This window comes from Nannospalax galili, unplaced genomic scaffold, assembly GCF_000622305.1.
Source record: "Nannospalax galili isolate Female #2095 unplaced genomic scaffold, S.galili_v1.0 scaffold278, whole genome shotgun sequence".
NCBI lineage: Eukaryota > Metazoa > Chordata > Mammalia > Rodentia > Spalacidae > Nannospalax > Nannospalax galili.
Window position 1 is genome coordinate 14,911,813 of NW_008347536.1, and position 15,500 is coordinate 14,927,312.

General features: G+C 43.3%; 2 protein-coding genes across 4 annotated transcripts in view; one reads left to right on the top strand and one right to left on the bottom strand.

Moving 5' to 3' along the window:
* The window catches only part of Spcs2 (signal peptidase complex subunit 2), a gene marked incomplete in the record, with an annotated part of 28,497 nt that extends 22,552 nt beyond the window's left edge, over window positions 1–5,945 (bottom strand). The window contains 1 exon segment of the mRNA XM_017800915.2: window positions 5,808–5,945. Coding sequence (XP_017656404.1) covers window positions 5,808–5,924 — 117 coding nt within the window.
* A 167-nt stretch (window positions 5,946–6,112) lies between these two features.
* Xrra1 (X-ray radiation resistance associated 1) overlaps window positions 6,113–15,500 on the top strand; it is a 76,938-nt gene continuing 67,550 nt past the window's right edge. For 2 of the 3 annotated variants that reach the window (XM_008844254.3, XM_029568889.1), the window contains exons 1-3: window positions 6,113–6,283; window positions 8,489–8,556; window positions 13,632–13,729. In XM_008844254.3, the coding sequence (XP_008842476.1) occupies window positions 13,636–13,729 (94 nt within the window). In that variant the 5' untranslated portion in view covers window positions 6,113–6,283; window positions 8,489–8,556; window positions 13,632–13,635. The remainder of the gene's footprint in view (window positions 6,284–8,488; window positions 8,557–13,631; window positions 13,730–15,500) is intronic. The other variant, XM_029568888.1, reaches the window with a different exon arrangement.

Below are 15,500 nucleotides of genomic sequence, written 5' to 3' on the forward strand. Positions count from 1 at the left end.
AGATTCACTTTACTGCAATCTGCTCAGTTCCTGTTTTTTCTTAGTTGTTGCCAACACCACTTTTTTCTTAAACTTATTTTTAATGATGTGTAAGTGTATGCCGCATGTGTGCAGGCGCCCACAGAGGTCAGAAGAGGGCATCAGATCCCCTGGAGCTGTTAACAAGTGGTTGTGAGCTGTCCACCTGGGTGCTGGGAACCCCTAACCTCACCTCTGCCTATGTCTGTAGTCATTCTAAAGGAACAGTGTCATGGCTTACACACTGTATAAAGGTGAAGACTGTACACTGGTATTTCCAACCTGGATTTTCCTCTGAGCACAGGTCTTGTTCATCCAACTACCTGCTTGCCATCTCCACCAGCCACCAGCACACCTAAGAGCTGCATCAGACTCTAATACTTGATTCCTGCTTCTTCCTCAAAGAGTTCTCTGTCAATCTTCCTCATTTCAATGAAAAACACCTCCATTCATCTACTTCATTGTAAAAAAAAAAACACAAGAATTAGGGCTGGGGAGACAGTTCAATTGGTAAAGTGCTTACCTTGTAAGCTTGAGGAACTGAGTTTCACCCCCAGCACCCACATAAAAAATGCTGGGCATAGTGATATACGTTTGTAAGCCCAGTACTAGGAAGGCAGAGATAGGGAGCTCCCTGGGGTTTGCTGACCAGCCAGTTTGCCTAACCAGCTAGCTCCAGACCAGAGAGACTTTCTCAAACGAGGTGGATAGCACCTATGAGGATGACACCCGAGGTTACCCTCTAGCCTCAACACATGTATACACACAAACACACCCACATGCATGCATTTTTTAAAAAGCAAGAATTACCCTTAATTCTTCTTCATGCCTCATATTCTAAATTCAGCTCATCACATTTTTCTGGATGTATATCCAGAATTTGAACAGTAATTATCAACGTGGAAGTCACTGTTAAAATGCAGAGGCAACAAACAAAATGCAAGAGCATGGACTGCAGAAGACTGAGCTTGATTCCCAGCACTCATGTCAGGCAGCTAACAACCACCTGTAACTCCAGTTCCAGGAGATCCAATGCCTATGGCCTCCCCAGGCACCTGAAATCACATGCACATACCCCATCCCATCCCATGCCCACAATTAAAATGTAAATCTTTAAAAATAAGAGAGAGAAAGAGAGAGAGGATGTATGAAAGTACAGACGTCTAGGCTTATTTGGGTCTAAGAGGCAGAGAAATTTGTATTTTTTTTTAAAGATTCATTTATTATTTCATGTGTATGAGAGTTTCCCTTCCATGTACATATAAGTACACTACATGTGTGCAGTACCTGTAGAGGCCAAAAGAGCTGGCTGGATTCCCTAGAACTGGAGTTACACCACATGGGTGCTGGGAACCAAACCTAGGTTCTCTGTAAGAGCAGTCAGTACTCTTAATTGCTGAGCCATCTATCCAGCCCAGAATTCTGTTATTTTTAACTAATCCAAGGGAATTTGATATGGGCAGTCCTCACATCAGGTACTGAAAATATCTATAAAGAAGCTAAAACCCAGGATAACTAGAGAGAAGATACAGGACAAAATGTCCTGAGGTATTTATTCTGGGCAAAGTAACTTAGTACAGTGAACTAAGTCACTCTGAGGTAGAGGGTAGAAAATTAGATTTGCATACTTATTTTTAAAATCCAGAAACAAGAATTGCTTTGTGGTCAGTTTCAGAGGAGCAGAACTTCGCATCTGTTTAAAGAAGTAGGTTTGTGTGTCTTTACTACATTTCCTTATGAATAGTGACACTATGGGTGCAGAAATACCTCCCAAGGGGAAAGCAAAACAAGATAAATCAGAGATGGTAGTAGAGGTAGCAGCCTCGTTTGAGTACCACATATCCTCATGTCCACAGAACAAAACCTCTCTATTCATTTAGATCTGCTCCACTAAGGACAATTCCCATGTTCTTGACCACAGTATCCTCTGTTTTCAGACATTTAAAAACACCATCCTCTACAGCTGTTTCTGAAGACTGAGGTGGCATTTTTCTCGACTAAATTAAATGCTGTAAGTACTTGCTCTGTGCTGATCAGTGTAGAGAAACCCTGACTGGAAAGTAGACAAAGAGAAACACGTAGAATAATCTGAGACAGCACGTCACATTACATGACAGCTTATGCCCACGTGCACAAAGTGCTAGAGTTCAGAGAAGAAATGATTCAACAGCTCTTGAGTGTTTTCTCTCTTCTGCTTCTCACTTCTTAGTTAAATCTTCAAAGTGGGGGGTGGGAGGTATGGTGGAACATGCCTGTAACCCCAGCATTAGGGAGGTAGAGGCAGAAAGGCCAGCCTGGGCTACACAGTGAGACCCTGTCTTAAAAACAAAACAAAACAAAACAAGGGGGCTGGGGAGATGGCTCAGCGGTTAAGAGCACTGGTTGAGGACCTGGATTCAGTTCCCAGCACCCACATGGCAGCTAACAATCAGCCATAACTCCAGTTCCAGAGGATCTAACACACACCCTCTTCTGGCCTCCGTGGGCATTGCACACACATGATGCACTTACATACATGCAGGCAAAACACTCAGACACATAAAAATTAAAATAAATAAATATTAAAAACAAAACAAAGCAAAACAGTCTTTCGAGTGTTCCTCTTTGAGACCATTTTGTTTATTTCTGCTACTCCAGGTGGGGCTCAATCATCATCTTGTCATTTCATTTTTATACAGGTCTTTAAGAACATTACCAGTACTGGAACTGGAGAGATGGCTCAGCAATTAAAAGCATTGGCTGCTCTTGCAGAGGACCTGGGTTCAAATCCCAGCACCCACATGGTAGCCAACAACCATCTGTGGCTCCAGTTCCAGGGATCCAACACCCTCTTCTGATCTCTGTGGGCACTGCATGACACAGGTGTACTTACACACATGCAGACATAACCCTCCTACACATAAAATAAAAATACATAAATTAATTTTTAAAAAGAATATAACCAATACTATACAATTTAATCTTTACAATAAGCCTAGAATATGTGAGCACTTACAATGTTTACTGTGGCAAAGGAATTCAAGTTTAGTAATAATTTATGCAAGGGCATGTGGCTTTTAGTATGCTAAACTAGAATTCAGACTAAGCTTTCTTTTCCTATTTTAAGTAATCTATGCCTTCTCTAATCTGACCTTACCTGTCACTAAAGTTTACTTGGAGACCCTTCCAGTCAATCTACTAAGAAACCTCAGACACCGTCATATTCTGTATATCCCTGCCCAAGAAAGACTTTATTACTTGAGGGCTAGAAAGATGGATCAGAGGGTAAAGGCACTTACTGTCAAGTCTGACAACCTGAGTTCAATTCTCCGGCTCCACATGGTGGAAAGAGAGAACTCTCAAAAGTTGTCCTCTGACCTCCACATGTATGCACCCAAACACACATAAATAAAAATGTAATAAAAATATAGAAGTAGGCTTTCTTACTTAACATGCTTTTCTTCACATTCTCAAAATAATGTGTGAACTACAGTCTCGGATGTGAAGCCCTGGCCCTCAACCTCAGCTACTAGATCTCAAGAATCATCTCTCTCGCTTAAACTTCTGCAAAAGATACCCTTCTGAATATACCGTATGCATCCCTAAATATACTTAATATTTTGACTACTTCATTTTCTGTATTCAGCTATGCTGAGTACTCTCTGATAATAGAATTCTTGATGTATTCCTCTATCACCACCACACACTGGGCTCCAAAGGGTACAGAGTATTGGTATGTATTATCTTGGTTCTGCCAAACCATGTCATACAGCTACTGGAGACGAACATTCCAGATGAAGAAAAGAAAGTTTAGTGAGGTTGACCTGACAGTCTTCATACTTCTTCCAAGTAGCAGGGATACTTGAAAGCCAAATTAACATGATCTCTAAGTTCAGGGTCCTACAACAGCCAAATTAACATGATCTCTAAGTTCAGGGTCCAGTGAATCCACTGTATCCATATTGCACATCGAGGGAGCAATCAGTCATGCATAGAAAGTATTCAAGGAGAGAGAAACAAACAAACACACACACACACACACACACACACACAATTTCATTATATCCCAAACATATAGACATTTTTTGTCATTATTCCCTCAAAAGTATAACAACTGTTCACATAGCATTTACTTTGTATCAGGTGTTACAAGTAAACTAAAGGTGATTTAAGGTATACTGGGGGACATGTAGCTTGTATGGAAATACTACACCATTTTATGAATAACCCAAGCATCCTTGAATACCAAAATCTGTGGAGAATCCTAAAACCAAAACTTCACAGACACCAAAGGGCACTGTGTTTAGTAACCTCTGCCTTAGTAAAATGTCCATGTTGGTTTGCTGGTGGTGATTCAAGCGCAGGGTAGAGGCAGCAGAGTCACTGGGACAGGATTGGCACAGGCTGTGCCAGTGCATAGGGAGAATGTGTATACAAAAATGCCAACCAACTGCCAGAACACATTTTGTTTTTTGTTCTTGTTGTTTTCTGAGACAGGGTCTCCTTTGTAGCCCCAGCTTGCCTAGAACTCGCTATGTAGACCATGCTGGCCTTGATCTCAAGAGAGCTCCTCCTGCCTCTGCCTCCTGAGTACTGTGATTAAAGATGTGCATCACCACTCCTGGCTCATTTCCTGTTTCTTAACAAGTATTAAGACTGAGAGTACTGGAAGGACAAGAGGTTCTGAGCTTGAGGCCAGCTTGAACTAGAGCCAGTTCCATACCAGATGAGGTTATAAAGCAAGACCCTATCTCAAATCTGAAACTGATGACCCTCAAAAAGACAAGGAGAGCTGGGGATGTAGTACCTAGCATGTGGGAAAATGAGCAGATCCACCTAGGAACTGAGCCCTCCCATATGATCAGGCATTCATTCATTGCTCAACCACTTGCTATATGTTAGGCACAGGGGAGTCAGGAGGCTTTTCAATTAAAAAGGTTTTAATGATTTTCTATCTTAAAGATATCATGCTTCAAACTTATGAAGCCAGAGGGGAATAGGAATACTGGAAAGAGGCTGTAAGAGCATATTAAGGCTAAGCCCCTCATTCTGCAGATGAGTGACAGACACAGAGAACAAGCATATTTTAGGTCACATAGCTAGAGGCAGACCAGGCCTGTTTTTCTTCCAAGTTTCTGTACAAAGAGCAAGACCCAGGAGCAGAGCTTTCTTTTTTCTGTCCTTTAAGCCCTTAGAGAATGTAATTTTCTTTTTAAAACTGGGTAGGCTGAATGGAAAGCAGGTAGCTGAAGCAGACAGCAGGGGGACTACCAGGGGGAGAAGAGAGGAAGTCAGGAATCTAAAATGAATCTAAAGGCTTCCTGTCAGCAAGGGAAACGAATACTCAAATATTAAAATGTCTAGAAACTTCAGTACTAAGTGGTCAAGGAACACTTTGGACTCTGTAGCAGCACGCGAGGGTGATGGTGGCAAAGTTAAGAGAATACGACTTCGAGTAGATTCATTTCTCTGGAGTTAAGCTTTCCGCATCGGTGCAATGGGCACTCTTTAACAGTGCCTCCCCCAACCCTCAGCACCACTATGGAAACGCGATGCCACGTTGAAATCCGGGCATCTTTATGCGAAGCTGTGGTAGCGGCCAGCGTTAGGGACCAGGAACACCGGTGAAAAAGATCTAAAGAGGAGGCTTGGGTCTGAAAGTGCGGAGAGGGAAGGTTACAAAAGGGCGTAGGTGATCTACACCGGAGAGAAGCCGCAGAGAATAAGGGGGGGCGGGGATGGGAAAGGGGGCTTGCAGCCTCCTGGGCCTCCCCAGGGCTCTAGACTCTCCCCAGAACTCAGATCCTCACCTTATCCAACAAACCACTGCGGCCGCTGCCTGTCCCGCAGCTAGGGCCGCCGCCAGCCCCGCCGCCACCGCCGCCGCCACTGCTTCTCCCGCCTTGCGCCGCCGTCACCGCCGCCATCTTGTCCGCCTCTGTGTCTCCAGCCACTACTACTTGTCCAAAGCCTATTGGCTGAAGTTGTCCACGTGATAGGCCGCGCAGAGCCCATCGGGTTTCGTAGTTCCGAGCTGCTGACTAGAGCATGTCGGCGGAAGTGGCCGCGGAGCTTGCTGGGACTTGAAGTTAGAATCTCCGATCGCCGGTTGCTGTATACCTCGCTAGCCGCCGTGTCAGTTACTAAGAAGTGGGTGGGGAAGGCTGTGGCCGACGACACCGTGGATCGACAACGAGATTCCCGTGAGGCTCGCAGGGGTGCATCCCGCCTGACTCGGACATCGTCTCCGCGGACTGTTAGGAGGCGGAAACGACGCCGGCGGCAGGTGTGGCTGGAAACTTATTTGGCTTGAGTGAAGAGTCTCCCCGGCCAGATGTAGCCTCCAACGGATGGGGAGAGCCCGTCCATCTTTGTCTAGCCCTGTTAGAGCACGAGCCGGATGATTCTCCCTAGTGACTGTCATCCTAGCTGTTAATAATGTTAAGTGTGGAACTCTCATTTACTCAGTGCCTATTATCTGCACTCCCAACGTGCACTTATTTACTGACCCCCTGTCCTAGTTCCAGAGCCACGCTGTCTAGATAGCCTGAATCAGAAACCCATTTGAAGCTAGGTTTTGTTGTTGTTGTTTGTTTGTTATTTTAACTAAAAAACATAGAACATTTCCACTCTGGCATTCTGCTCTAACAAATATTTATTGAGAAAAATATTTATTGAGCACCAGTTATACCTGGCACTGTGCTAAAGGATAGAAGGAAATCAAGATAAATCTGGTTACAACTCTAGAGGCCTAGAGTTATCACATAATAGTATTACTTTATGCTATATGGCATTGCATTATCTAGTTTTTATACCTGTGTACACTGCATAAGTGTCCACATGATGGGCCAGATACTGAATTGCTTAGTATGTCCAGTTCTGTTGTAGTTATATAGGATGTACTCCTGAATAAAACAGACAAAAATCTGTCTTGGCAAAGCTAACATTCATATGAAATAATGGTCACTAAAGAATATCAGATTAGAGGTCTTCACTGTTGTGAAGCAGTCTCTGGCTATCCAAGTCCCCTATAACTTTTGGTTGCTGTTCAGCTTTCTTGTAACTTCTCATTTCTCAGAACCCAGCTCTAATGTCACCTGCTCTGTGAAACATTCCTCAATCCTTGCTTTTTCTCTTTTTTGCAGACAAAATACTCCTCCATTTTGTTTATGCCTCTGCTTAGTTCAGTTAACACTTGTTAGGACTCTTTCTCCCGCAGACCAGGCCCTGTTCCAGATGCTGGAGATAGGCAGATAAGTAGGACCTAGACCTGACCTTGGAGGGACTCAGTCTCAGCTTGAGGTTGGCCTGGTGGGGAACAGTGAAAGAAGCAGGCCCTTTAAATATGGTGTGATAGAGTACCTCCATTAAGAAATGGGCCTGGTCAGGCATGGTGGTGCGAGCCTTTAATCCCAGCACACAGGAAGCAGACACAGGTGAATGAATCTCTGTGAGATGAAGGCCAGCTTGGTCTTCTTAGCAAGTTCCAAAGTGTAACAGCACAGAGAAGAGTCAACCTGAAAATAAGGAGGTATAGGAAAGTTATCTGTATGAGTCATGAAAAAGGACAGATGTGTGATAGGCCAAAGGAATGCAGCAAGCACATGAATGCAGATGAGGAGCATCACTACCTGTATCTGGGATGGGAGCAGGGGGTAGTACAGATACGGGTATGAGAGAGAGACAGATGGAAGATATGACTGTTGTATGAAGTACTACAGTCAGCTTGACATTAGCTTTCACATTTGAGATAGAGTGCAGAGGCAGCTGAAGTTAAACCTCAGGTCTGGATCTTGGACTTTTTTTTTTTCTACCATAAATATAAAGTTCATACTTCTGTTAGGGTTACAGACTAGAAAAATGGAACCTGGGAGTTGTGTTCCTTCTTACTCCTTTAGTGGTAGAGCCATACCTTCTCACCTAATATTCTTCATGCTGAATTGGAATTTATGTGATTATTTATATCAGCTCTAATACTTGAATTTGATTTATCCTTTGTGATATATGCTTAGCAAATATTTTTCCCAGACTGGGTCTTACCTTTCAACATTGACAGACATTTATTTCATTTAAATAATCATACAAATGATTCCTTCCTTTCTCATCTGTGCTTTTTGTATCCTACTTAAACAACCAGCCACATTCTACTCTTACACAACTTCTCTCCTATAATTCTTCCCATCTATACCTGTGTTTGTGTCTCTGTATCTTGTGTGCCCCACGTGTGTGCCCTGTATGTGTGTGTGTGTGTGCCTCATGAGTGTAGGTGCCCAAGGAGACCAGAAGAGGGTGTCAGATCCACTGGAGCTGGAGTTATAGGTGGTCGTGACCCACCTGATGTGGGTGCTGGGAACTGAACTCAAGTCTTCTGGAAGAGCAGCAAGCACTCTTAACCACTGACCCATCTCTCTAGCCCTGCAGTGGGATTTGGCTATAAGGAAGTTCATTCAAGAGTCCCGAATGACAAAGAAGCATAATATCTATTTTACAGGTAAAGAAACAGGTAAAGAAACAAAAACAGAAAGAAGTCAAAGAATCATTCCCAGGGTCAAAGATCAAGTAAGTACTATATAGACCTGAAGCTAGGTCCCACTGTTCTGGTCAGTGGCCAGAGCCTTCTCCACCAGTTGCCATCTCTAACATCTCCCAGGCAGTGGTTTATTTATTCAACCCTTCATTTGCCTGTCTAACTGATAGATGTGGTTGATCACCAGAGTGGTTTCCTGAAAAATAGGTCAACTGATTGTGAATCTGTCATCATTTGGCCCCCTCTTCATGTTTAGAGTGTTCTAGGCTGTATGCTAGGTGTCAGGCTTATATAGAGGAGATCATTATAGGCCTTAGAGCAAATGGAAAGTAGTCACAAGAGAGCAAAGCATGGTAATAATGTGATGAGTACTGTTCTGGGAGAAGTGTGGGGTCATAGGGACACATGAGAAGAGACTCTACCCTTTGAAGGGGAGGTCAGGGAACAGAATATTCATAGTGCTCTGTATTGGACTAAAGGAGATACCAACATTCACTCCCATACCAACATTCATTCATTCATTCATTCCACAGATATTTATAGAACATGTCATGTGTCAGGTGCTGTTTTAGGAATAAATTGACAAATAACCACCTACACTGTCCTTTCTCTCAAGGAAAATTAAATCAGATTTACATATACCCTTGGATCCCAGGAGTGCCATCATACCCTTCATTCGGCTCACCTATGTCTACTGGGAGCTTCTTAAGAGCTAAGTCCCATAGGTGGAAGAAGGGAGACAGTAAATCGGACGTTTCAGACTTGGAGATTCATAGTCCCTTGGGGGAGCTTCCTGTGGTTTGTAGTAATTTTATGAGGTAGAAAACACTCAAGCCACAAAGGAGAAACTACAATAAGTAAATAAATTCAAGGATTAGTAAAGCATAGTTGTTTTCCACTAGAAAGTTCAGTGAAGGCTTTGTGGGAGGGGTGGCATGTGGGCAGGGTATAGAAAGTTGCCTCTTCCTGTGCATCTCCTTACCAGTTTATTTAATTCTTACTACAGTTCTCTGAGGCACAGGATTTTTATCTTTGTTTTCTACGTGGGAAAACCGAGACTCAAAGAAGTAAAGTGATTTGCCCAAGGCCATTCAGCTTAACAGTAGAAACTTGACCCAAACTCAGGCTTCCTGTTCCCCAAATTGGTTTCCCTTTTTGTATCACCGATCATATTTGTCACTCCCAGGAAACCCTTTTGCAGGACACCTTGGTCCCAGCCCCTCGCTGCCCCTACCTTACTGATCTCTTCCCACACCCTGTATGTCATGCAGTCTTCATGTAACTCCCTTCCTTCATCCAGGGCTTGAAGGTTCTCAGAATGTCTGATGTTGTCCATAGGCAGGTCTCTGGATAGCTGGAGCCTGTGAAAGAGAAATCTCTTAAGAACTCAGGATTTAAGAAACTTCAGTCTTGGAGATGGCCCTGGGACTGAGTTTTAAGGGATGAGATCAACAAGATAGACAAAATAGAAAGGGATAATTTAGGCTAAAGGAACACTGGGAAGAACAGGTGGGAAAATTGATTGCAATACAACCTTGTGAGGCTGAATGGGGTGGATGCCAAGAACCTTCCAGAGCAGACTCAGGGGTTGGACTTAGTGACAGAGCACCTGCCTAGTGTGTTCAAGGCCCTGGGCTCCATCTCCAACCCAGCAAAAATAAAATGTGAAGGAAAATAGACAAACAAGATTGAGGCCTATGGCTTGAGCTTGGGAATCTAGTCAGATGAGAGTTGTAGCAGTCTAGATAGGATATGATGAGGAAATTAATGAAAGCAGTGGGGAAGAGGAGCCCATTGGAGCAGTAATTCTGAGCTGGAATTGCCATGACTACATGACCTGTGAGAAGCACAGGATAAGAAGAGAGACTGGGTCTAGTCCTCAGCTGTGTGTTTCCAGACAAAAGCCAGTGTTTATTATTGAATCTGCAAAATCAAGTAATAGGAGTTTTCTGGAGTTTTTGTTTGTTTTTATTTTTTATTTTTTTTTATGAAAAAGACTTCTTTGATTCCCACCTGGGAAAGTCAAAGAATTTATTTTTATTTATTTATTTTTTATGTGTATGAGTGTTATACCTGCATGTGTGTAAGTACACCCATGTCATGCAGTGCCCTAGGAGGACAGAAGAGGGCATCAGATCCCCTGGAATTGGGGTTATGAACAGTTGTTAGCCACCTTGTGTATGCTGGGATTTGAACCCAGGTCTTCTGCAAGAACAGCCAGTGCTCTTAACTGTAGAGCTATCTCTCCAGCCCTGAAAGTCAAAGAATTTTAATGACAAAAACAAACAGTAGCCTCTGAGTTGCTTCTCTTACCAGATGTGTTTGATTGGGCCTGCATACTGTTTCAAAATGACAGATGCATTGCTGATACTGAAATAATCAGATTTCACTTAAAAAATGGTGTTCTCTTGAAAAAAAAAGTGGTGGTGTGGGGGACGGGGGGAGATGTGGCAGCACTGACTAGATTTCTGCTTGGCAGCAATTGGGGGAAAGTTGATAGGCGCTGCCCTGTAGGCAGGCACACACTCACATATATACTTTCTCTTCCCTCCCCCTTCTCTCTGACATCCAGTTTTCTTCACTCACTCCTATTGCCTGTCCAACTCCTGTAAAGACCGTAAAGACTTGTATTAGCAATTCTTAGCTAAGACATAGAGTTATGCAGGGATTGACAACAGACTATGACAAAGAATTACAGATGTAGATGATAAATACTTTTGTGGGCCTAGGGACTGAACTCAGGTTCTCACATGTGCTAGGGAAGTGCTCTGCCACTGGGCTATACCTCCAGCCTGGTTTTTCTTTTCCTTCTTAGCTGAGCAGACTTTTTAACTTCCTATTCTTTAAGTGACAAATGATAAATTTAATTGTGATTAGGGGCAGCCACTCCTTTGAGTAATTATTCTGAGGAGAATAACAATTTGATGAAGAAAAACCTGAGTCAGACTGTGGTGGCAGAATCATATCCTCTTCCCAATTTTTAAAGTATTTAATTAATTTATTTGTGTAAGTATGTGTGAGCGTATGCACCATAGTGTGCATATTTAGGTCAGAGGTAAACTTTATAGTCCATTCTCTCCTTCCACCTTTACATAGGTTCTGGGCTCAGGTCCTCAGCCTTAGCAACAAGGGCTTTTACCTGCTGAGGCATCTCACCAGCCCTTTCTTCCCATATCTATCTATCTATCTATCTATCTATCTATCTATCTATCTATCTATTCATGTATCTCATATGTATATTTCTTCTGCGTTTTTTTTCCCTTAGGTGGAAGGGGAGTAAGCCACTCAGGATATGTGACATCTCCTCTCGGTCATAGCTCTCCTTTCCCTCAGTGGAGGAGCCTCTTCCCTGGGCTCTGGGTACCTTACTTTTGCTTGCTCTAAGACTACCCACCTTTCTCTTGTGTTCATCTGCTCCTCCTCTGTCCGCTCCTTCCTCTTAGTGATAGATATAGCTGAGACTTTCTCATCCTATTAATGATGGTCATAGTAAAAAATGAGCCATATATGCTAGTCATGTGTCATTTTAAGTCCTTTCATGAGCATTTTCTCACTTAATTACCAAAGCAACCCCATGGAAAAGGTCCGCTTATTGTCCACATTTTACAAATGAAGAAACTGAGGTATTGAGGTAAAATGTTAAGTAACTGGATAGTTAGGTAAAATGTCCAAGGCTTTGCAATTATAAGTGCTTGTCACCAGGATTTGGACCATCCAGTGTCCATACCCTGTAGTGACTGTCCAAGGCTATGACTAGGGTGGAAGCAAGCGTTGGCACTGCCTTTACCCACTTGTGAGCCAGAGAGTACACCCTAGTTCCCTAGACATGTCCTCTCCCCACTTCCTGTCCTGTTGCCCCCTAACTCTTGACTATACCTTACCACTTGCTTCTCTCCTGGCTTTCACAGCCAAGGTCTTTGGAAAACTTGTGTTCACTTTTTGCACTTTCCTGTCTACTCATTCCGTACCCAAAGTCACGACTAATTCTACCATTCTACAGATACTGACTGCTATTTCCTCATGGCCTGTTTTGGGTCTTAACCTTACCTGACGTCTCAGCTCCTCTCTCTTTTTGCTAAGCTTTCTCTTCTTGAGTTTATCTAACAGTTCCCTGAGTTTCTCTACCCTCCAGTTTACTTTTCTGCAGTTCCTTTCTGAATCCTTCCAGGCCTGTTTTCCTTTGTGCCCTTCCTCCCTCCCTCCCTCCCTTTTTTCCTTTTAGCTTTGTTTAGTTCCTTGGTGTTTTACATAGATCCCTGAAGCTCACCCCTGGCCTGATACAAGAGTCCCTACTTGTCCCTATTGCCAGTCACTGTCACTGGGTGCCATTTTTGTCAAATCTCCCTTTGTAAAGCACAGCTGTGGCTGTGGCTCCCAGCAGCTTACCTGTCATCCTTGTTTCCCAGGCACCTAAGTGTGAAACCTTTCACTAAGTGTGAAACCCTAGTCACTCAGGTGCAGCAAACACCTTTGGGGGCAGGTGCCATTCTACCTGTCCAGTCTTCATGTCGGAGCCCCAAACACATGTCCTTCCCCTTCCTGGGTCTGGCCATCTCTTCTCTGTGCACCTCAATGCCTGTGATCCTATGGCCCTTCCTGTTTGGAATGTTTATCCGTCTTCCCATCAGCAAACTCAGTTTATTCCTTAAATCCACTTTACCCAATTCAAACCTCATTTGCTTGTCCTCATTCCTAAAAACTGAGCCTGCTTTCTCTATACCCTGTTAAACTTCTAGTAAATATGTCATGTGTGTTCCATGCTGATCCTCTGTTAAGGGGGATTACTGCCCCCACTTTACAGGCGAGAAAATTGAGGTTCAAAGAGCTAGAGGAATTTGTTTAGTTATTTAACAAGGAAAGACAGAGCCAGAACTCAAACCAGGTCTATCTGAGCCCAGTCTAATATTCCATTGAATTAGGACTGAATTGAACTGAAAAAAATCCAAGGCCCCATCTCCCGCTTCATCTGCGTTGGCATGGGCCTCTTGGTCCTAGGAGGGAGGGTGGGTGGGGCACAGTGGTCCTGGGTGCTCATGAGCAGCACTGGGGAGAGACGACTCCGCTGCATCTGCTCTTCTGACTCCTCACTGTCCTTGCTGCCCCTCAGGGAGATGATTTCTTCAGGAATCTACAAAATGGACAATGGCAAACCATACTTGAGCAACTGCTTTCCAGCCAAAAGTCTGCTTCGGATGCCAGAGGAAGGTTAGGTGACCTCTCAGATTGCTACCTTTCCCCACACCTGGCTCCTGCCTTGCACTGCTATTCCCATTCCCTCCAGTGCCATCAGCCTGCCCCCGTCTGACTTCCTTCTTGCACAGCCTCAGTGGGCCGTCTGCAGCATACATTTAGCCTCAGAGCCCTGACTGCGCAGTGGCTTCTCATTGCTGATGCCTTTAGAGGTGTTCTGTGTCATTCGCAGCCTACCCTGCCCATAGTCTCTGCCTCAGCCCTTTCCTTTATGTGCCATTCCCAGTATGCTCTTTTCACATAGCTTTTTGATTTGCCCTGAGGGTCCTAGCCTTCATTCCAGTTAACCAAATTCTTGCCATCCACAAAGTCCAACCCCTCTCCCTCTGTTTCCAACAAATCATCTAATAACTTCTTAGTCTGTTATGTATCTTCCTCCCTGTTTCTCCTATTTGATGAATAATTATGTTCTAGCCAGCTCCTACATGAAATAGCTATACTTCTCTGCTAGCTTTTCAACTATTCTTCAAGTTAAAAACACCCCTGGAGCAGGGACTCCTAAACTGAGCACAGCTTTATACATGGGACACGGTCTAGAAATATGGGTGGGTTTGTTGCTTCAAATAGGGAGGTCCAAAAAGAAGTGCACCTTGTTTACTTGACTTGCTGATCATTCTGTAAGTATTCCCTTTTCATCTCAGTGGGGTTATATTCTAAGATCCCCAGTCAATGCCTAAAATGTGAATAGTGCAAACGCTATATATAAATACTGTATTTTCCTATACATATGTACCTATAAAAGGTTTAATTTATAATTTAGAAATATTAACATACAGAGTTAAAACCGTTCGCTAGTAAATAAAAAAATTATATCAACATAATGCAATGAACTTATTTAAAGTTACTCTTTATTTCTGGAATTTTCCACTTCGTCTTTTTTGGCCATAGTTGAGAAAGCACAGAAGGCACAGCCTTGACTGAATGGGATCATAGGATGCATAGAACGTTGGTTGGCTCTTCTTGGTAGTCCTAGAGATTGAACCCAGGGCCTCACACATGGTAGTCATCGCTTCACTATTGAGCTGCATCTCCAGCTCTGTTCTTCCTGCTTCTCTGAAGTGCTGTCAATAGTGAAGAATAGACTTGTTGTCTAGATCTTGGTTTCTACTCATGAACTACACAGGCATCCTCCTGCCTCAGCCTGTCAAGTTACTAGGATTGCAGGTGTGTCTCACACATCCGGCCAGATCTTGGTTTCTAAATACCGTTCTCCATTGAAGAGAATAAGAACTCATAGAGAAATAGTTGTTCATGGGGGCTGCAGCAGGAAAAAAATACAGTTTGAGCCTAGAACATCTTGTGGTACCAGAGAGTAAAAAACTACTCAGAAAAACATTGGGGATAGGTTGAAAGGACACAGGAGCCAGGTGACAGACCAATGCTGAGACAATCTGAAGAGTGAAATAAATGATGTAGGATTGGGTTGTAAGCCCTGCAGTAAATATTCATGAGCTTACAGGAAGGAGAAGAATCTTAGGATAATGGTATGGACCAGATCTTCAACAGGATTGTAGAAGAAAATTTCCCCAAATTAAAGAAAGACATGCCTATACAAATACAAGAATCATATAGAAAAACAAATAGATGGGACCAGAAAAGAAACTCTCTATGGCACATCATAGTAAAAACATTAAACGTATAAAATAAAGAGACAATACTGAAAGCTGCAAAAGAGAAACAACAAGTCACATATAAAGGAAAACCCATTAAGATTACAGCTGACTTT